General features: G+C 39.9%; 1 protein-coding gene across 1 annotated transcript; it reads left to right on the top strand.

The window, feature by feature from the left end:
- The first annotated feature begins 4029 nt into the window (after positions 1–4029).
- On the top strand, positions 4030–4997 carry LOC148023053 (uncharacterized). Its single transcript, XM_087695298.1, has 2 exons — positions 4030–4194; positions 4423–4997. Exons 1-2 carry the CDS (start codon positions 4030–4032, stop codon positions 4654–4656), a joined length of 399 nt encoding a protein of 132 aa, XP_087551424.1. The 3' UTR covers positions 4657–4997.
- Positions 4998–23286: the final 18289 nt, after the last annotated feature.

Genomic DNA, 23286 nt, shown 5'->3' with positions numbered 1-23286 from the left:
AAGATTTTAGAAAGAGATGTTTAAATATCCTCCATATTAACTTGGTTGGTAGAAGGAATTTGGCAGGGAGTCCCGACATCATAGAAGGAATTTGGCAAATAGCCTTGAATAGTATCTATTGCATGTCGATAAGTCTTTAAGGAAGTCACATAATAAAATTTTCAATGTATGAGTAAGAGTATAACTCTAAACCATATGTGTGCAGTAACATAGATTTAAAAATATATGTACAAATGTTGAAAAAAATCATAAATGCTCCGCATAGGAATAATCCCTTATGGAGACCTATAATAATGAAGAGTCAATGGAAAGAGGGTCTTTTATAGTGTCTTCCCTTGCCCTCAGAAATAAATGCCCACCCTTTGAGATAATTTTTAAGCTTAAAAAAGTCTTTATGCTTTTTCATAACTTATATCTCATGTATCGATGGCGAGGGCCAAATCTATGGTGACAAGGGACAAGTAATCTTATTTGTGTTTGCTAATTTGAATCTCTTCTACACAAGTAAGAAACCATTGTTCACTCCTAAAACCACTTAGATAAGTGCCTGGGGAGTCCACCTTATAGAATACGTAAGATACCACGTGAGTTCAAAAGAAAGGGTATTATATTTAGTAAAACTTACAGGATTATATTTACAAAAGGGGTTTTTAAATTACAAATTGAAAAAAAGTCATAATTTTAGTAAAGTAAAAGGGTTCAATTTAGGACCTTATAGCATGTAAAGAAAGGGTATTTCTTAATATCCATTGAATGCACGTTATATAGATGATTTCTTATAGGTGGACTCCCCGGGGATAAGTGATTTTGCTATTGGAGCCATGAGGAAAAAGCAATAACCTTTGGAGTAGTGCTTAAAAAACCTTCTAAGCTTGAAATATGGGATAAAGCCTTTGTTTATTGGACCAAAGAAAGATGTTCCCTATGTTGATAATGATGATATCCATGGACTTATGTATGCTTTTTATTCAATGTTGACACATCCAGCAATCACCTTGCTCTAATGCTAATGTTGCTTACCTTCAAAATATAATAACAAATAATTAATTGAAAGAAAAATAAGAAGAGAATACATAGCACAAGAAAACAACATTTTAAAACTTGCAGGATACAAGAATGGGTACAATTCCCCCCCATACATAGATGAGGACCTCTCCCGTGTATGTATTCATAATATTGAATCAATCTTTTGCACTCAAAATATATTGAAAGCATCCTTTTTGAGTTCTTCATTTTTCTCAACTTGCATGACTTGCTTTTGTGCAAATAAATCAAAATACACTTTGTTCTAATAGCTTTACATAAACAATATTTATAATCTCTAATAAATATATCGAAATAAATCTATTGCACATGTGCATATACAAAGTTCTCTAGTAATATGCATATATAAAATATAATTTTTTTCCATTTTGTGAAGGGAGTGAAGGACATAAAAAACTTCACACATTCAAATGTGCACTCCAAAATAATAGTTGCAGAATATAAAACACATTAATACCCTTCTATCTATCTACCAAGTATAATGTGACTAGGATAGTGTGCATGTGATTGCACAATAAGTCATGCACAATGTGGCAATATAGAGAAAATCCACAATAATAAAAATCAATAAATATAATTTCATAGAAAACTTAACTAAAGAGAGATTTCTCTTCGGAGTTGGATGGGTCCACAGTCTCTCATCACCATTAAATGGCTCGCATGCTTGATATTGAGGTGTGTCATGCATGGTAATAGTACAAGCTTTTTTATAGTATCATCATTTTATACTTGTAGGTTTACTAATCGTAATTTAGTAAGCTTCAAAAGTGATACATCTTCTTCATGATTTATGAAATATGTGATTACTACATCTTGTCGTGTTGGGTTGTTTTGGAATAGTAGTATCTCCTTATAGAGAGAACAACTATCTTGGCACAGGATTGGGAGCCTAGAAGTGTGGTATTTGAGGAAGCTATAGACCTAATGTAGTTGGTGGTGGGGTATGGGATAGGGGAAGAAATGTACATCATGTTACCCCCTTGAGGTTATAGGGAATTCTTGAAATATTTACAACATTGAGTCGTAGTAGATGAATTTGAAGTGAATTCTTCCCAAGTGCCCTGAAGAAAAACCTTGGCTATTCTACTCAGTTAGAGAGTAGACTAGCTTAACTCTTACATCCTGATCAAGTGATATTCATTCATGTATTGAATGTTTATGTCATTGGAGATGTCAAGAATGCTCAATTGCTACATCATCCTAGTATTAGTTGAGTTTAGTAAATCAAAAATTGTAACTTGGGATGAAAATTTCTATGGTAGTAAATAATTTCATTCTCAACAAACTTATTTAATATACAATGCACCATGGTACAAGAGACATAGTGTAGATATGGGGGAAACCCCCCTAATAAGTGAGATGGAAAGGTCATTCTAGCCTACCCCTTAAGGGTCCAAATAGTTGTATTACTTACCTATTTACAGACACCATCCCTTATGCAACTTCTGATGTATTTCTTTGGCGAAGTACATTGTCAGTCAAACAAAAATATGGCATCAAGATTGAATAGTACTCTCAAAGAGCAATCTAGCTCATAAAATTGGTGTGTGGTAAGGCTTCGGTTCTATTTTACTAGGGAATATTTACACAATGGCTTCAAGGAGTCTTTTCAAGATGATGCCATTGAAAATGTGTTGAATATGTTTCATCTATAGTGAACTATTAGTTTTTCCAACCCTCAAATTACCTCAAGACAATAGTTTGTTTCATATAGAAAGCATTCTTTCTAAATGTACAATGTCTCGATCAACCATCTATTACATGTTATTATGATTGCTCGCTCCAAGGCCTAAATTTGACGGCTGTTTTTCCTGTCAAGGGCTATTTTGCCTGTCAAAACAAGCATTTTTGAAAATAGCTTGTCATAATACATGTTCAAGCTTGAAATTTACCTGTCATCATGACATATAAAATTAAAAGTTACTTGCTATTTGACATGTCACATTATATAATTTACCTTTCATTTTTCTTAGTATATATATTATACATACGTATACATACATACAATAATACATATATACATACATTATAGTCTATAAAAATAATCTTGGTCGGTCTTATTGTGAATTTTTAATTTTAAATTAAGGTATTTGTCAAATTGCCCGCAATCCCAGATTCCAGTCTCATCATTCGACGTTCAGAGTGAACGAGCGTGTTGCGTGACGCGTCGAGTCTCGACTCTCGACTCTCGACTTCCTTGAACCTTCAACTTCCAAGTTCCCGCTTCAACCTTCAGGCTTCCATCATTCCATCATCCATGCTCGAGGGCCCAACTCAGGAGTCAGGACTCAGACGCTCTCCATCATCTGACTAGCATACTATTCAGCGTAAAATCGTGTTACGTTTCATTTGCATATTTTTCTTGTCATTTGACTAGCATAAATTGTCTATCATCTGTCATTGGAAATGCATTTTTAAAAAATGCCTGTCATATAAAATTTTGAGGAACCCGTCAAATTTAGGCCTTGGCTCGCTCTTGTAGCACTTACAAGATCATATTCTTGTGGCGTGTAAGCATATAGGAGCTCTACAAAGGGGTATATCATATTCTTGTGTTTAAAAGGATGCATCATCAATCATACGCATGGAAACAAATGGTGGATTCCGATATGATCTCGAGAGGATCAATCCTCGTTCTTGTACATGACTTTTTGTCAAACAAGTGTTGGAAAGAGCGTTTTTCTAGCTTCCTAACTTTTCACATGTAGAGGACCATCTGTTCACATATGCTGAAACTTTGAATATCATACGGCCAAGCGGCAGGTGGATGCGTTCATGCACAAAAGGGCAGGCGGCAGAATAACGAGGGCTTAACGTAATTGAAGGGCAGGAGGCCCTTGACGTAATATAGAGATATATAATGGACCGCCAAAGTTAGAGTCAAAAGGCCTAACTGCATCCGCTAGTGCAATCAACGAGAGCTTGCTTCTACGTATAACGCGCGCAGGGGCATATAGGAGGGATCTGATTAAGGAGGCCGTGATCATGGGGGTTTGGATTATATTTATGCAGGCGATGGTGATGATGATAATCATGATGTCGACGATCCATGATGACATGATGATGGGAGCGGCCGCAGGTGGGGTGGTGTGCCAGAACGACAATAACATGCAGCCACTCGAGGCGGACTGCCAGGCGGCGCTAACGCAGGTACAACCGGTTCTCTAATGATAATTGTCAACAGGTCCATTCATGACAGCGTCGGGAAAGGGCAGCTTGTGCATTAGACGTTGTTTGTCTGTCCATTCATGACAGCGTTGGGAAAGAACTCAATCCTCGTCTATATTTGAAGCAACTGATCAAGCTTGCTTAGTTAGTGTCGGTTGTGAGAAAGGTTTTTGAAATCCTCCGTCGGGTGGTGGGGTGGGCACTGGGCAGGTGACAGATAGCAAAATTGTGGTTTCTGCGCGGACGGCTGCGTCGTTCGTCTTCGGTACATGCACCCTCTTCATGGCCAACTTTGAGTCCTTCGACGTTACCTACGACAACGGCAATGTCCATGCCTCTTTCCTCAACGTCTTCGACACCTGTGCCAACACCGCTTCGGGCACCTGCGGAGGTAGCATCAAGGACGTCAACTTCTCCGTCCAGTTCATCGTTGGACATAGCTAACTATAGCCAACACCCACTAACCAACAATCGTTCATCGCCGCATATTTGGTGTAGTTCAATGTTGTCATATTTGAAATGCACAGAGCACTCAGAGTAAGAAGAGACGAATTGTCTTACGATTCCTTCCTGCCTTGAATAAGCGCTTCATGCGATTGTGTCGCTTGGCATGACTGCTATTTACAAATTCCCCATCACCAAGTAAAGTGACTTAATTAGTAATATTATCTCACTAGCCCACTTAATTGAGGCATCTTTAATTTCTGCTAGATCTGATCATGCGGAGGTTTTTGCAACACTTCTCATGTTTATCGATTGGTGATGGTTTTGTCAAAAAGTCCAGCCTGAGTTTCTATGTCTCCTCGACCATCTCTCTTATGAAATTATACTTTCCGTCAACATCCTTTGTATTTTTCAAGTGCTTTGGATTACTAGCAAGATAAACACATTATAAATTATAGAGAAAACTTTCAAACAATTCCTAGCCATAACTTTTAATTCTTCCATAGTGTTTGATTCCACAATTCTTCTTTTGATGTTGATGCCATTACCACATATTGTGCCTCGGTTGACGATGAACTACTAGTTGCTTGTTTATGAGATTGCCAAGTAATTGGGCCACTAGGAAGCACGTAGAAAAAATCCAAAGTTGGTCTTCGAGTATCGATACTCCCCATGCAATCCGAGTTAGATTGCCCAAGCAAGGAGGAGAGATGATGCAAGGTTTGATCCTTGAAATAACAAAGGTCAAGATTTGAAGTGTGATGAAGATATCGAAGCATGCGGAGTAAGGCCTTCCAAGGCTTCGTATCGGGATTTTGCATGAACTTGGACAGCTAATTGACGAGGTGTATAGCCATCACCAAATACCTAATGGCCGAGTATGAGAGAACAATGCTCATGGTGACATTCTGCACGCCGACATTAGAAGCTACCTCAACCACATGACGTTATATGGATGATTTCATATAGGTGCATTCCTTGAGGTTTATCCTATGGATATTGGCTCATGTACTCTATTTTGGACTATTGCTTAATTAGGAAAATCGTTCAAGGAAAGTTTGCAAGTATCTGGCATAAGTTAAGACCTATTTTGCAACTTTCAAAACCAAAGGATTACAAAAATATCTAATGTAAACTTGTGTTGATAGACTATGAGAAAGCCATGTTCACAATGGTGTTCTAATTGGAGCCCTAAGAAATAAGATAAAGAGCCAAGATCAATGATGGTAAAAGCTAGCTAAGATTATTGCTTTGCACAAGTAATGACTTGGAAGTTGGACCCTATTAGTAGAATATCACCACCATATAAATCAACTACCAAAAATCCTAGAACAAAAGTCAATGGATATAAATATTAGATTCGGTAGTGGGGTCGCTATATCCCTATGAAAGCATAAAGTGATTAAATTTCTCAAACCATATGCAAGTGATTATGGAAGGTGTAAAGGGAAGAATGAAGTTTACAAACATAATCAGTGAGCGTTGAGGAGAAAAAATTGGGAGGTAGTTGTTGCATATAAATCACATATGAGAGATGGTTGTGAAGAAAGGCTATATATACATCGAAATGATGGATTCGAAGGTCAAGCACAATGGCCAAATCAAGTAACATCCAAGAGGATACCACATGGAGAACTAGGAAGAAGGTCTCATTATAGTTGAGGCTAAAGCCATAAGCGGCAAGGTGGGCCTTATTGTGAGCAATGGAGCCTTTAGGTTTATTTTTTAAAGGGAGGATCCATTTACATACAATAGCTTTGTGACTAGCAAGAAGAGGTACTAGGGTCCAAGTGCCATCAGACTCTAGGGATTGGATTTTGGACAGCATAGCTACACGGCAAAAATCAACCTAAGAGCCACAAAGGGTATCCTTGACAAAAATAGTCCCATCAGGGATATCATCCATGGAAGGAGTTTGAGAAATGAGTGTTAATTTTGTAGTATTGATGGACTAAGTAGAGCATGGTAGTTAAAATCTTGTGTTTTAGAAGAGAGACAACTAGTAAGCAAGGCATAAAGGCATGTAGGGGCTTGGGAGTTAGACAAAGAAGGAGAATTGGGTGAAATCTTAGATGTAGAATGTGGAGGAGGTATCACTACAATTTGATGTAGAGTGAGATGTATATCCATGCCCTTTTCCTCCACATCTTCACGCATCTCCAAAGGCAACATCAAGAACGTAAAATTTTCCTTAAGTTCACATCATTGGACATAGCTAATAGCCAACTCTATTTGATGGGAGAAGCCCAAGTGGAACCATGAGTAAGCAAAAGGAAGAGAGGTATGAGCTACGGGCGATGGAGCAAGAAAGCAAGAGAGAGAGACTCAAGATGTGGAAACTCTAATAATCACAACGTGTGACCAGCCTCCCCTTAATTCAAATGTCACTGAAAGATTAATGAATGAAGTGACAATGTTGGGAACCTGCCACCTCTAGTGTGCAGGTGCGGGTATTTTCAGTGTAGTAATACATGAGCGGCTAGGCACATGCACCTTTACCCCCAATAACATTCCACTTAAAGGCGAATGTGCCTCGAGTGAAGAGGGAACAAGAATAGATATAGAGTTTTTGTGAGCAAATCTTCAAGATTTTGGTTAGTATTGAGATCTTAACAAGGTCAACAGACTTCTTCTCAATGACCTCTTTGATAAAGTGGTATCACGGCTCAATGTGCTTCATCTTCACATGAAAGACCTGATCCTTGGCAAACTGGATAACACTCATAGAATCCAAATGGAGTGTAGGAACCACATCACTCATAGCAAGGTCTACCACCAGACAACCCAACCAAAGAGCCTCCTTGAAAGCCTCAGTGGATGCAACATACTCAGCCTCTCTAGTAGAGAAGGCCATGCGGTTTTTGTCAAGATTGTGGGAGAGAAGGAAGGAGTCTCACTTGTAGCTTTCTTGCTTGCACAATGGGGGAATACACACAAGGGTGGAGGCTGAAAACAGTTTTCCTCTTCTTAGTTGTATAAGCCAAAAGAACTCAAGTACAAAGAGATAGAAGAACCCTAAAATGTGGGTCTCAAACCAAACTCAACTAACTAAGGTGGCATACTAACTGAGCCACGAACTAGAGTAGATAAGGATAGCTGTCATCTAGCTATTATTCATGGGCGGTGTACCAACCGCATCTACAACTGACAAGTCGGTGACATAAATGCACAACGGTCACCCTGGCGTATCACGAGTGGAGCTCGATATCTCAACACTCCCCCTCGAGCTCAATCCCAATTCCTGCACACCAAGCAGGTCTCTGAACTTGCGCAGCTTCTCTGCGCCCAATGCCTTCGTGAATATGTCAGCTACCTGATCCTCTGTGCTGACATAAACTATATCAATAAGACCTAGTAAAACCCTCTCCCGCACATAGTGATAATGCACCTCAATGTGCTTTGTTCTAGCATGATAGACTGGGTTATTTGCCAAGTGTATACTACTCATGTTGTCACAATAAATGACAACTGGCCCATCTGTAGACTGATGCATATCATAAAGTAGCTTATGCAACCAAGCTACCTCACATGCAGCCATTGCTGCACCCCTGTACTCAGCCTCTGTGCTCGACAAGGCAACTGTAGGCTGTTTCTTGCTGCTCCAAGTGACTGCAGCACTCCCAAAAGAGAACACATATCCACTGGTAGATCGTCTATCAGAAATGCTACCAGCCCAATCAGCATCAGTGTATCCATGCAACTGTATCTGAACCCCAGTCTCATAAAATAGTCCATATTGCAATGTGGACTTCACATACCTGAGTATGCGTCTAGTCGCATCCAAATGCGATTTCCTTGGAGCCTGCATAAACTTACTTACCAATCCAACAGCATAGCTCAAATCTGGCCTAGTAATAGTCATATAAATCAAGCTTCCTACTATGCGTCTGTACATAGTAGGGTCTTCCAGAAGCTCACCTGCATCTGCGCTCAGCTTCACATTCTGCTCCAAAGGAACTGAAATAGGCTTACAGCCTGTCATCCCATATTTGGATAGCATGTCCAATCCATACTGCCTCTGCAAGAGCTGTATCCCACTTGGTGATCTAATCACCTCAATGCCCAAGAAATAACCCAGCTCTCCCAAATCCTTCATCTCAAACTTCTGCTTCAATAGCATTTTCACATGAAGGATATCTTCATCACTGTCACCTGTCATAATCAAATCATCAACATAAATGACAAGTAGCATAATACCTTTCTCTGTTTTTCTCACAAAGTGAGAAATCTGCCTTGGAAATATGAAAGCCAATAGTGACAAGATACTGTCCTATCTTGTCAGACCATGCTCTAGGTGCTTGCTTCAAGCCATACAAGGCTTTCTTCAACCTGCAAACAAACTGAGGATGAACATCATGCACATAACCTGGTGGCTGCTCCATATAGACCTCTTCTTGCAAATCACCATGCAAGAAGGCATTCTTTACATCCATCTGATGTAAAGACCATCCCTTTGATGCAGCCATAGCAATGACTGCTCTTACGGTTGCCATCCTTGCAACCGGACTGAATGTTTCTTCATAGTCAATGCCATATGTTTGTGCATACCCCTTGACTACTAATCTTGCCTTGTATCTGTTCACAGAACCATCTGCATTGTGCTTCACCTTATAAACCCACTTACAGCCAATTGCATTCTTACCTTTAGGCAAAGGTACCAATTCCCATGTAGCATTTGCTTCCAAGGCATCCATTTCTTCATCCATGGCTTTCTCCCATTTTTCTTTTCCCATGGCTTGCTCAAAAGAAGTGGGTTCTGGTTCCTGTATCACCTTGACCATATATGCATAGTGAATGGCTGTAAATCCATCATATTTCAGCCTATCCACAGGATACCTAACTCTGGTAGACCTGCGCAAAGTGGGTTCACTCCCACGTGCTCTCAAAACATCCTTGGTCTTCCTTACTCCAAGTGTAACAATAGAAGGAATACCCAACTCATCATCAATGCTCTGTTCTGAGCCACTGGATTCACCATCCACATAAGAGTGACCTGCATTCACATCAACCATGGGCTGATCAACCTTCTCTTTTCCTTTTCGTGATACCTGCATACCACTATCTACATTGCTTTGAGAAGATTCTCCTGATCTCAATCTGCCTGTCCATGGCGAAGAATGTGAACCACTGCTAGAAGACACTCCAGGTCCACTAATATTTTGTGATTGCTGCTGTGAATTCTGTGCAGCATTACCATTTTGTGCATCTACATCATCAATCACATTTACTGGTTTATACCAGCTACTCATCTCATCAAAAACATCTCTGCTCACTGTAAACTTACGAGTAGAAGGGTTATAGCATCTATACCCTTTTTGCTGCAGAGAGTAACCAATAAAGATGCACTTCTCAGCTTTTGGATCCAACTTGGATCTCAACTCATCTGGCACATGTACATAGGCAATGCAACCAAAAATTTTCAAATGAGAAATATCTGGTTTCCTACCAGTATACCTCTCCTCTGGAGTCATTCCATGTATTACTGCAATGGGAGTCCTGTTCATTATGTAGACTGCTGTAGCAACTGCTTTAGCCCAATAAAAATCTGGCAGGTCTTTTTCATTTAGCATGGCACGAGACACCTCTCCAATATGTCTGTTTTTTCTTTCTGCAATTCCATTTTGCTGTGGGGTATGACTGCATGAATATTGCTACTTTATGCCATGCTCCTGCAAGAACCTTGCAAACTCATTTGAGAGGTACTCTCCCCCTCCATCTGACCTTAGGCATTTTACTTGCAGGCCTGTTTCTTTTTCAACCATAGTTTTAAGAGTTTTGAAATGCCCAAAAACTTCACTTTTCTTTTTCATAAAATACACCCAAACTTTTCTGCTATAGTCATCAATAAAACTGACAAAATAATGACAGCCTCCAAAAGATGCAGCTTTAGTAGTCCACACATCAAAGTGGATTAATTCCAATGGCTTCTTACTCTCTTGAACATGTCTAGGAAATGATTTCCTTGCCTGTTTTCCAAACTGATCGGCTTCACATACCTTATGCATTTCTGCAACCTTGCATTTGGGCAATCCTGCAACAATATTTTGGGCCTGCATTGATTTAAGTCGCTGTACATTAACATGACCAATGCGTTTATGCCAGATATCAATATCTGCAACTACACCGGTCCCATGTGCAAACATTGCTGCACTCAATTCAGGCATGTCTGCATCCAATGTAAACATTATGCCCTTCTTCTTTCCTTTTGCTATCAAGCGACCTTTATTTTTCATATCCTCAACAAAGCATCCATGAGGATTAAATCTGACCTGCAAGCCCTGTTCAACCATTTGACCAACAGAAACCAGATTCTTGGTGATATTCGGGACATGAAATACATCGGCCAGGTATTTCTTTTTCCCATCCTGCATAGACAAAGGAATTTTTCCAATTTGCACAATCGGATGTGCAATATCATCACCAGTCTCCACAAATCCTGGTTTTTCCATTTTCTTGCATCCTCCATCCATTCTGCATGACCTGTCATGTGGTTTGATGCACCTGAGTCAACATACCATACATCATTGCTTTCTTCTGTACTTGTCACAGAATTGTTCATGTGCTGCACCATGAACAAATGCTCATTTCTGTCATCACCCTGTCTACTAGAAGATGCATAATTCCCTTGTTGCAGTTTTCCATTCATGATGTCATTTTGCTTTTTATAGCAGTCTTTAGCCATATGACCCATTTTAACACAATAGTAGCATTCAACATTACTATTTGCATTTTGGCCTCTTTGCCATCCACCACGACCTCTTTGGCTCCCCCTGCCTCTAGAGTTACCACGTCCTCCTCCATAGGACTGATTTTCTTGAGTTTGCTGCATATTCTGATTTCTACCACGGCCTCCAAATCGGTCTCCTCTACCTCTGCCTCTACCTCTTCCAGCATTTGAGTAGAAGACAGCTTCTTTTGAAGTTCCTCCTGAAGAAGATGCACCACCATTTCTCTGCTCCTCAGAAATTAGAAGAGCAATCAACTCCTCAAAGTCAGGAAATCTTTCACGAACGGAAATGGATGTTCGAAACTGTGCATAATCCTTTCCTAGACCATTCAAGGTCACGGAAACTAAATCATCATCTTCCACTGGCGACCCAATGGAAGCAAGTGCATCTGCAATCTTCTTCACCTTCATGTGGTAGTCATTGATGCTCATATTTTCTCTTTGCACATTATGCAACTCTTGCTTGAGCTGCATTTTCCTGGCTTGCGTATTTGTGCTATACATTTTTGACAAAGTATCCCATGCCTCCTTTGGCGTACTTGCATCCTGAATATGCACAATCATAGAGTCTGAAATACTGATAGACAACCAGTACATAACTTTCCTGGCTCTCTCATGCCATGCTTTGAATGCCTGCATTTGCTATTGATTGGGAACATCAGGAAGAACTGGTTCTTCTTCATTTCCTGCAACAAACTCCCAATATCCTTTTCCCATAAGGAAATTCGTCATTCTAAACTTCCATGCTTGGAAGTTGTTCTTGTCAAGCTTTTCAGTGACAATCTGTGAGAGAGAATCAGACGCCATTACAGAATACTGCAAAAAGTTCTGTCACTACAAAGAACACAGCTTCAGCCTCACAAGGGCTAATCTGCAAAACTGGCGAAAGTGGTATTTGACCACACAGTCACTTCCTAGTGACGATTTTGCATAAACAGGAACCAAGGATGATTTTGAAACTCCCAATGTCTCTGCGCACAAGCATACGATGCAATTTCTACAATAACTTTTCACCGACCTGTAGAACAGTGGTCGCACAGCATAAAACTGGGCCTTTTCCTGAGTGCGTGCAGAAAACTTTCGCCTCCAAAACAGGCCCCGAAATGGCCTCAAATCAAAAAAACAGGGTCGCCATGGGCTAAAGCCCTTTCCCGCAGCATATACTGCCCTCTTGCTTCACCGCGAAGGGCGTCTCAACCTGAGACAATGCACTCCTGCAATTTCCGGCTGTGCTACCTGCAGAGATCTGCTCCCAAAACAGAAAATGAAAGCAACACTGCTCCTCTTACTAGAACACCGCGAGCTTGGCTTGCTTTCTTGAGCTCCTTACCACGAACAAGGCTCTGATACCATGTCAAGATTGTGGGAGAGAAGGAAGGAGTCTCACTTGTAGCTTTCTTGCTTGCACAATGGGGGAATACACACAAGGGTGGAGGCTGAAAACAGTTTTCCTCTTCTTAGTTGTATAAGCCAAAAGAACTCAAGTACAAAGAGATAGAAGAACCCTAAAATGTGGGTCTCAAACCAAACTCAACTAACTAAGGTGGCATACTAACTGAGCCACGAACTAGAGTAGATAAGGATAGCTGTCATCTAGCTATTATTCATGGGCGGTGTACCAACCGCATCTACAACTGACAAGTCGGTGACATAAATGCACAACGGTCACCCTAGCATATCACGAGTAGAGCTCGATATCTCAACAGTTTTGCACCATGGACATCCAAGAAGCAGCACCCCCAATAAAGGTAAACACATAGCTAGAGGTTGATTTCCTACTATCTCCATGTCTTGCATGATCAGAGTTAGTGTACCCCACAAATTCTGTATCCTAGCCACCATAATATATGAAAATATCTATTGTGCCCTTCAGATACCTCATGATACCCTTGCGGCATCCCAATGTCACCTACCAGGTGGTTTAGCCATATAGCATGCCACAAATCCCACTGCAAAAACAATGTCAGGAGGAGTGGCTATCATGGCATGCATCAAGATGTCCACTATGGATACATAAGGGAACTTGGGCATCTCAGCCTTTTGCTTATCATGCTGCAGAAAATCTGCATGGCTCACCTTCACATGAGAAGGAAAAGGATATCAAATGTGCTTAACATCTTGCATATGAAACCACTCTGTTGAGAGTGGTAAAAGACTGAATTTTGGATTGATTTTTGTTGTTTTTGAGGTCTAAATGATTGATTTTTTATGGATTTAGAGTGATGTATGGTTGATAATGGAAGTGTTTGAGAGTGTTTTGGATGATATTGATTATGTTTTGGAAGCTCATGATGATTTTTAGTGGAAATATAAAGCTTTGTGATGATCTGATAGGTTCTGTTGAAGTTCTGATTAGTTCTAATACCTTTTGTATAGTCTCTGTTTTGTTCGGATTTTCTTCTCTATGAAGCATTGATGATTGATGAAGGTTGAAATCTTTTGGAAGCTTATTGAATAGTTTTTGTTAGTTTGGAATGGTTTTAGTATGAGTTATGAGGATTTGATGTTCTCTCATGACCTTCTGTAACCTTCTGTAAACCTTCTGTAGAGTCTCTGTCTCTACTCTATCTCTGTTCTATATCTACTATGTTTCTATTTTATTCTATTCTATAGATCTTTTGTAAGTGTTCTGTAGAATGTATGCATGACTTTGGAAAAGTTTTCTAACTTTTGGAAATGATGAATCTAAGTTCAAAAGAGCTAAAACAAATGGAACAAGCAGCTGCTGAAGACTTAAGAGAAGAATGGAGTGACAAAGATAGTAGTGAGCTATGAAGAGACATTGTAGTGGCTCTGGTGCCTCTTCACATAAGACATACCTCTTGGGAGCTGTATCCATGACCAAAGAAGGATTATTGAGAGTTATTATTGAGCATTGTAGTGAGGCTATGATGTATTATTAAGAGAGAGAGAGAGAGAGAGAGAGAGAGAGAGTCAAAGATAGCCAATTCTATCAAAATAGTGTATCTGTGTATGAGAGATTAAGAGAGAGAACTATGAAGACATTGAAGATGATTGCTATGTGATTGATTTCCATTCCAAAATTGTGTATTCTTTTGTGTTCCTTGTTCTATTGATAGATTTTATGAAGAAGTTGATTATTATGATTGATTCTATCAAATCTGTGGGAGATATCTACTATGATGCTGCGTGAACATTTGTTGTTTCCTTTGTTTTGGTCGTCAAAAGAACGAAATAAAAACTTGTTGATATTACAAGATAGATTTTCTTGCAGTAGAATCTCTTTTTCCTTGGTGTTTCTCTTGGGGCTCCACACTCAAAGACCTTTTGGATATACTTCTTATGTGATAAGTAAAGGAGCCCCTGATGGTGGTCATGCATAATGTGTATCCCAAGAATATGTGAGGATTGTCCCATGTCATTCATCTCAAATCTCTTCTTGAGCTGACTTTTCAAAGTATCCAGCTTATTAGGAGCTCTCATAGCAATCAACATGTCATCCACATAGAGTGCTAAAATCAAAAGGCTACCATCATGAGCCTTCTTCTGAATAAACATGAATACATATCACTACATGTATATCTATGTGAATGCATGAAAGCATCAAACATATGGTACCATTCCCTAGGTGCCTATTTAAGGCTTTCTCAATCTACACACTAAGTATTCCTTGCCTTTTTTTCTCAAAGCCCTTAGTCTATTTCATAAAAATATCCTTATGTAAGTCCCCATGTAAGGATGCTTGTCTTAACATCCATATGATAAAGCTCTACATCTAACTAAGCAACCAATGCTAGTACCAAGCGTGGGATAGTCATCTTGACTACAAGAGAAAAGGCTTCCTTGAAGCTAACACCATGCTCCTAGCAACCAATCTAGCCTTATAGGTAGGCTTGGAGAGTCTAGGGATGCTCTTCAACTTCTACAACTACTTGCATGGCAATACACACTTTCCACCATGCAAAAGGAACCAACTCCCCATGCATGATTTTTCTATAAAGAGTGAAACTCTAATCGCATGGCCCTCTCCCAAGAGTGACTATCACCATGGCGCATGGCCTCATCATAAGTGAGAGACTCACCTGCATTTGTCACCATCACATAATCAACGGAGGGCTAAAACCGCTCAAGAGGATGGCTGGCTCTAGCAAAGCGTCTCAAGGTAGGCTAAGGAGCTTGCATATTCTATCTAACATCATGGTCATGTGCCACTAGAGCATCAACTATGGTATTGCTTTAGGCTATCTAGTTGGCTGTATGGGAGGAGGAGTCTCAACCTAAAATATAACACTAGGTATCTCGACTATCTATTCAGACTGCTTATACATCTTTTCCTCATGGTGGATAGTCATTGCCTAAACTCAAAACTCTTGTGGTAAGCGTGCTTCCCTAAGCATACTATAGACCCTTTCTTGTATTGTCTTGTTCATGTGCTCAACCAAACCATTCTAAGGTGGGGTGTATGGGATGGTCAACTAATGCTTAATACCCTCTCATAGCAAAGTTTCTCAAAGGCTTTAGAGATATACTCACCCCCATTATCTGACTGTAGGCATTTCACCGTATATCTTGACTGGTTCTCAGCCAATGCAAGCCAATGTTGAAAGGTGGCCAAAACATCATATGTCAACTTTATGGGATATGGCCAAACCTTATGTGAGCAATCATCAATGAATGTGATAAAGTACTTCTTCGCACCTCCTAATGATTGACAGTGCATAGGTCCATAAACATCAGAATGAACAAGAGGAAAAGGCTCACCTATGCATAGAGTACTAAACTTCTTATGCATACTACATGTCTGTTTGCCATATAAACAGTGATCACATAACTCAAAATAATTATAGTCAAGGGGGAAAAGATGCTACAAACAAGTAAGCATTTTCATTCCCTTTAAGGACATGTGTCCAAGGCAATGATGTGAAAGAGATACATGTGAAAATGCAACAACCACAGACAAAACATGATCTATGGATTCATATACAAGCAATTGGGGATATAAAGTGCAAGACTTGGCACGATGTGCCAGCCAAGAAGAATCCCTAGAGAAAACAAAGCAACTCTCATCATCCACTGTCCTAGTAGAGATAAGACTCGATATCCCTTGCAGAAGTAAAGTAGGAGTTCTTGATTTTCGGCTAGAGGCATAATGGATTCCTAAGTAACATGAACCTTCTTATTATGGAACTTTTGGCACTTGGGACGACGTGAAGTTGGCCTTCCTCACTAAATTCAGGCGTGAAGGTTTTGAAGAGCAAATGCGAGAGGAGTTCATGAACCTAAGTCACTACTTTAGAGAAAGAGTAGAAGCTTATGTCTCGCGAATGGAATCCATCCTAAAGAGATGGACTAACCATCATTTGGACGAAGGAATCCAGAAAGGAGTGTTTCTCAAGGGCTTATAACCAGAAGTTTGCAATTTTGTGGAATTGAGAAGACCAGTCAATCTGCAAGCTGCAGTGGAAGGTGCAAGATTGTATGGCAAAGTTGAAGCAAGGCTATCAATGACTCCAGGAAGAGGAGTCTTACCACTCCCATGCCAGGAATGGTATACCCACCAAATGCAGTCCCAGGGACAACTCCCTACTCCTATCACCAGATGCAAACAATGCCGCAGCATAATGCACCTAATCTAGTGTGGTCACCGTAGATGACAGTGCCTCAAATGATGGCTCAACCATAGCAACAGTGGCCTCAAACAGTTCCTCCAATGGCGACTCAGCAACAGTGGAACCCTACCAATTGGAATCAACAACCCCAAGCCTCAACAAGAGCTATGAATCAGAACCAGAACAGAGGACCCTCTCGATCAACCCAACCAGTGTATGCAGTAATTATAAAAGCTTCCCAAAACCCTACTACAAGTACTTCTGGAGGTGAAAATCTGAAGTACTACTTATCCAACTCAGTTACAAGTATCAAGAAAGAGCTTATGGATGTGATTACAAAGCAACTATAGGCGCTAAAGGTGAATACCACCAATATATCCACCCCTACGGGAGCTGGAAGAGATGTGATGCACTCTAATACATGGTGCTGAAAGTGTCATCAAGCGGGACATTTAGCCATTGAATGTACCCGAAAACTAACAATTCCTGGAGCCTTTTGTTCGTACTGTTTGTGGAAGAACCATACAGAGGATATTTGCTCTCTAAAAGAGATGCATGAACAAAGACAAAAGGATGAAAATGCAAGATTCAACTTGCTAGAATCCAAAATGACAACACAAGATATTGGACCAAAGTCTAGGGAATTTGGTCCTAATTTTGGTCCAAGGAGGTTTCCCTCTCAAAGTTACAGAGGACGACAGTCTGGCAATGGTCAGAGATCAGAGGTAGAATGTTATAGGTGTGGAGAAAATGGTCATATCTCCCCAAATTGTCCAAACCCTAGACGATCTGTGGATTACAAGCCCTTATGTAGTCGATGCAAAGGAGAAGGCCACACTACAAAAGACTGTCCAAGTCCAGTCCCTGTCAAGGCCAATGCTATTAATAGCCAACAGAAGGCACTAGAGCCTGCCTCCAATTTGGTAGAGTTGGAAGTTGCCTCTATCACGCGTGCCAAGAAGAAGGAACCAGTTGTTTAGAATGAAAATAATTTCCCCTGCCAAGACTATCAACAGAGGGACAGAGTAGTATAGGACAGAACAGTGCAATACAGTGCCACAAAGAGTCATTAGCCCATTTAATTGAGGTATCTTTAATTACTACTAGATCTGATCATGCAGAGGTTTTTGCAACACTTCTCATATTTATCGATTGGTGATGCTTTTATCAAAAAGTCCAACCTAATTTTCTATGTCTCCTCAACCATCTCTCTTATGAAATTATACTTTCTGTCATCATCCTTTTTATTTTTCAAGTGCTTTGGATTACTAGCAAGATAAACACATTATAAATTATAGAGAAAACTTTCAAACAATTCCTAGCCATAACTTTTAATTCTTCCAAAGTGTTTGATTCCACAATTCTTCTTTTGATGTTGATGCCATTACCACATATTGTGCCTCGGTTGACGATAAACTACTAGTTGCTTGTTTATGAGATTGCCAAGTAATTGGGCCACTAGGAAGCACGTAGAAAAAAATCCAAAGTTGGTCTTCGAGTATCGATACTCCCCATGCAAACCGAGTTAGACTACCCAAGCAAGGAGGAGAGATGATGCAAGGTTTGATCCTTGAAATAACAAAGGTCAAGATTTGAAGTGTGATGAAGATATCGAAGCATGTGAAGTAAGGCCTTCCAATGTTTCATATCACGATTTTGCATGCCCTTGGTCAACTGATTAGCAGCAAAGCAAAGGTCAAGTGTATACCCATCACCAAATACCTAACGGAGTATGAGAGAACAATGCTCACGGTGACATTCTGCATGCCAACATTAGAAGCTACCTCAACCACAAGACGTTATATGGATGATTTCATATAGGTGCATTCCTTGAGGTTTATCCTAGGGATATTGGCTCATGTACTCTATTTTGGACTATTGCTTAGAAAAATCATTCAAGGAAAGTTTGCAAGTATATGGCATAAGTTAGGAACTAGTTTGCAACTTTAAAAAACAAAGGACTACAAAAATATCTAATGTAAATTTGTGTTGATAGACTATGACAAAGTCATGTTCACAATGGTGTTCTAATTGGAGCCCTAAGAAATAAGATAAAGAGCCAAGATCAATGATGGTAAAAGCTAGCTAAGATTATTGCTTTGCACAAGTAATGACTTGGATGTTGGACCCTATAAGTAGAATATCACCACCATATAAATCAACTACCAAAAATCCTAGAACAAAAGTGAATGGATATAAATATTAGATTCAGTACTGGGATGGCCATATCCCTATGAAAGCATAAAGTGATTAAATTTCTCAAACCATATGCAAATGATTATGGAAGGTGTAAAGGAAACAATGAAGTTTACAAACATAATCAATGTGCTTTGGGGAGAAAAATTTGGGAGGTAGTTGCATATAAATCTCATATGGGAGATGGTCGTGAAGGAAGGCTATATAAACATCCAAATGACAGATTTGAAGGTCAAGAACAATGGCCAAATCAAGTAACATCCAAGAGGATACCACATGGAGAACTAGGGAAAATGTCTCATTATAGTTGAGGCTAAAGCCATGAGCCACAATATGGGCCTTACCATGAGAAATGGAGCCATTAGGTTTTTTATTCAAAGCGAGGATCCATTTACATACAATAGCTTTGTGTCAGTAAGAAGAGGTACTAGGGTCCAAGTGCCATTGGACTCTAGGGACTAGATTTTGGACAGCATAGCTACACGACAAAAATCAACCTAAGAGCCACAAAGGGTATCATTGACAAAAATAGTCCCATCAGTGGTATCATCCATGGAAGGAGTTTGAGAAATGAGTGTTAATGTTGTAGTATTGATGGACTAAGTAGAGCATGGTAGTTGAAATCTTGTGTTTTAGAAGAGAGACAATTGGTAAGCAAGGCATAAAGGCATGTAGGGGCATCATAGGTTTTAGAAAGAGGTCGACTTTTAATAGGGGCATGGGAGTTGTACAAAGAAGGAGAATTAGGTGAAATCTTAGATGTAAAATGTGGAGGAGGTATCACTAGAATTTGATGTTGAGTGATATGTATATCCATGTCTTTTTCCTCCACATCTTCAAAGATCTTCAAGATTTTGGTTAGTGTTGAGATCTTAACAAGGTCAATAGAAATCTCCTCAATGGCCTTTTTGATAAAGTGGTATCACCACTCAATGTGCTTCATCTTTGAATGAAAGATCGGATCCTTGGCTAACTGGATAGCACTCACAGAAACCAAATGGAATGTAGGAACCACATCAATCATAGCAAGGTCGACCCAACCAAAGAACCTCCTTGCAAGCCTCAGTGGATGCAACATACTCGGCCCCTCTAGTAGAGAAGGCCATGCATTTTTGCACCTTGGACATCCAAGAAGCAACACCCTCAACAAAGGTAAACACATAGCTAGAGCTTGATTTTCTACTATCTCCATGTCTTGCATGATCAGAGTTAGTGTACCCCACAACTTCTATATCCTAGCCACCATAATATATGCAAATGCCTATTGTGCCCTTCGGGTAGCTCATGATACCCTTGCGGCATCCCAATTTCGCCTACGAGGTGATGTAGCCATATAGTGTGCCACAAATCCCATTGCAAAAGCTATGTTAGGAGGAGTGGCTATCATGGCATACATCAAGATTTCCACTATGGATGCATAAGGGATCTTGGCCATCTTGGCCTTCTGCTTATCATGTTGCAAACAATCGGCATGGCTCACCTTCACATGAGAAGGCAAAGCATAACAAATGTGCTTAATATAATGCATATGAAACCACTCAAAGACCTTTTGGATATACTTCTTATGTGATAAGTAAAGGAGCCCCTGATGGTGGTCATTCGTAATGCGTATCCCAAGAATATGTGAGGATTGTCCCATGTCTTTCATCTCAAAGCTCTTCTTGATCCAACTTTTCAAAGTATCCAGCTTATTAGGAGCTCTCATAGCAATCAACATGTCATCCACATAGAGTGCTAAAATCAAAAGGATACCATCATGAGCCTTCTTCTAAATAAAAATGAATACATATCAGTACATGTATATCTATGTGAATGCATGAGCCTTCTTCTAAATAAACATGAATACATATCACTACATGTATATCTGTGTGAATGCATGAAAGCATCAAACACATGGTACCATTCCCTAGGTACCTATTCTCAATCTACACACTAGGTAGTCCCTGCATTTTTCCTCAAAGCCCTTAGGCTACTGCAAAAAAAATCCTCATGCAAGTCCCCATGTAAGGACACTTGTCTTAACATCCATATGATAAATCTCTACATCTAACTAAGAAACCAATGCTAGTACGAAGTGTAGGATAGTCATCTGGACTATAAGAGAAAATGCTTCCTTGAAGTTAACACCATGCTCCTAGCAACCAATCTAGCCTTATAGGTAGTCTTGGAGAGTCTAGGGATGCTCTTCAACTTCTACACCCACTTGCATGGCAATGCACACTTTTCACCATGCAAAAGGAGCCAATTCCCACGTATGACTTTTCTATAAAGAGTCAAAATCTAACCACATGGCCCTCTCCCAAGAGTGATATCACCATGGAACATGGCCTCATCATAAGTGAGAGGCTCACCTACATCTATCACCATCACATAATCAACGGAGGGCTAAACTCGCTCAAGAGGACGTCTTGCTCTAGCAAAGCTTCTCAAGGTAGGCTAAGGAGGTTGCATATTCTATCTAACATCATGGTCATGGGCCACTGGAGCATCAACTATGGTATTACTTTAGGCTATCTAGTTGTCTATACAAGAGGAGGAGGCTCAACCTGAAATATAACCCTACATATCTCAAATATTTACTCAGACTGCTTATACATCTTTTCCTCATGGTGGACTGTCATTGGCTCAACTCAAAACTCTTGTGGTAAGCGTGCTTCCCTAAGCATACTACAGACCCTTAGTAGCATAAAAATCTACTGAAGTTTTGTTGGCTGCACGCATGTGCTAACCATGATCCACTTCAACTAGCCATCTACCAGTATCATACAATCCACACACTATGACATTGATCTCAGAGTAACAATCCAAAAGAGCAACACAAGGGGTCTTTGTCTCACCAAGCTTGACTACCGGTCTCCGTAGTCGCACGAGCCTAGTGACTACAAGAAAAATGGCTATGAGGCATCAATCTAGGTGCATCATCACTCTCTGTGTACTATACAGGCTGAAGTAAAGGTTCAAGAGTCTTCTTGGACTGCATACATGAAGCTCCATCTGTAGACTCCTCAGTAATCTCCTCATCAGAATACATCTCCTTAATTTGCAAACCATAGATAATAGCCTTCGCAGTAATTGCTAAAGCCTCTCGATGGATCATATCATGTGTCAGATCTTAGTAACCTGTCGTTTTCTTTTAATTATGTCGAATCGTGGAAGTTACTATATATATATCTCCTCTACATCACGTGTGTCAATGATAACATCATGAAATTCTCTTTTGGCAATCCCCAAGACTTCTCCAAGAGTGAATTCAATTTTGTAGTTAAGAATTTGATCCTCAAGCACCTTTTTCAAGTCCGTAGTTGTCTCAATGTGTCATAAAGCAACTTGAATCTAGGTTGCTTTTTCAGCTTTGGATTATTTGTCTTTAGGTCTTTCTAATCTTCTTGTACTTTCAGCTTTTGAACATCAGCCATACTCTATTCTGGTCCTGAAGAAGAAGGCTAAGAAACTGGATCACTTCTCCTAGTCACCCTCTTCGAACCTTTAAGCTGATCATTATCTTTTTTTCGCTTCTCCTCAACAAGTGCTTCAAATCCTTGAGATTTTGCCATATAAGCATAGATAGAAAAGACATCAACTTGATCATCCCATCTAGTCCCTTTTCTAATTGCATCACCTATAGCTCAAAATTCAGATGATGAAGCTTTTCCCTTTTTCTCTGCATGCAATGCATAATACCATAAAGGAGATTTGTCCTTTGGCACAACTGCTCTAACTAAATGCCATAGGCAACAGCTTCTCTTGCCACCTCTTGCATTACATAAGAAGAGTGCAAAAGAGACTCCCTCAAAAAAAAAATTCATGCCACCCTTACCAAAATTTGGTTTGATCAGCTATTTTTTATCTCCAAAACATATCATTTTGTCCTTCTAGACTACCAGCTTCAGCCTTCTCACCTCTTCAAAATCTTGGCAATCCTTCCACTCATGATCTGGACTCACACCACATGCAATGACAAACATGATCATTCTTGGAAGAATTTGTAGGAGTAGAAAAAGTTGGGGCTAAAATTGGAGTTGAACTAAATGGCTGCTACTCCATTCTAGTCTTCTTGATTTAAAAGTCTTTTAAGTTATTTGAAATCTCCTCCACCATATCTTTGAGAGTCGGTTTTGGAGATGGTCTGACAATTGC

Source organism: Lygodium microphyllum, chromosome 16 (genome assembly GCF_053477565.2).
Source record: "Lygodium microphyllum isolate KBCC chromosome 16, Lygodium_microphyllum_v1.1.10, whole genome shotgun sequence".
In the NCBI taxonomy this organism is placed as follows: domain Eukaryota; kingdom Viridiplantae; phylum Streptophyta; class Polypodiopsida; order Schizaeales; family Lygodiaceae; genus Lygodium; species Lygodium microphyllum.
This window is presented reverse-complemented; position numbering and strand designations above follow the sequence as displayed.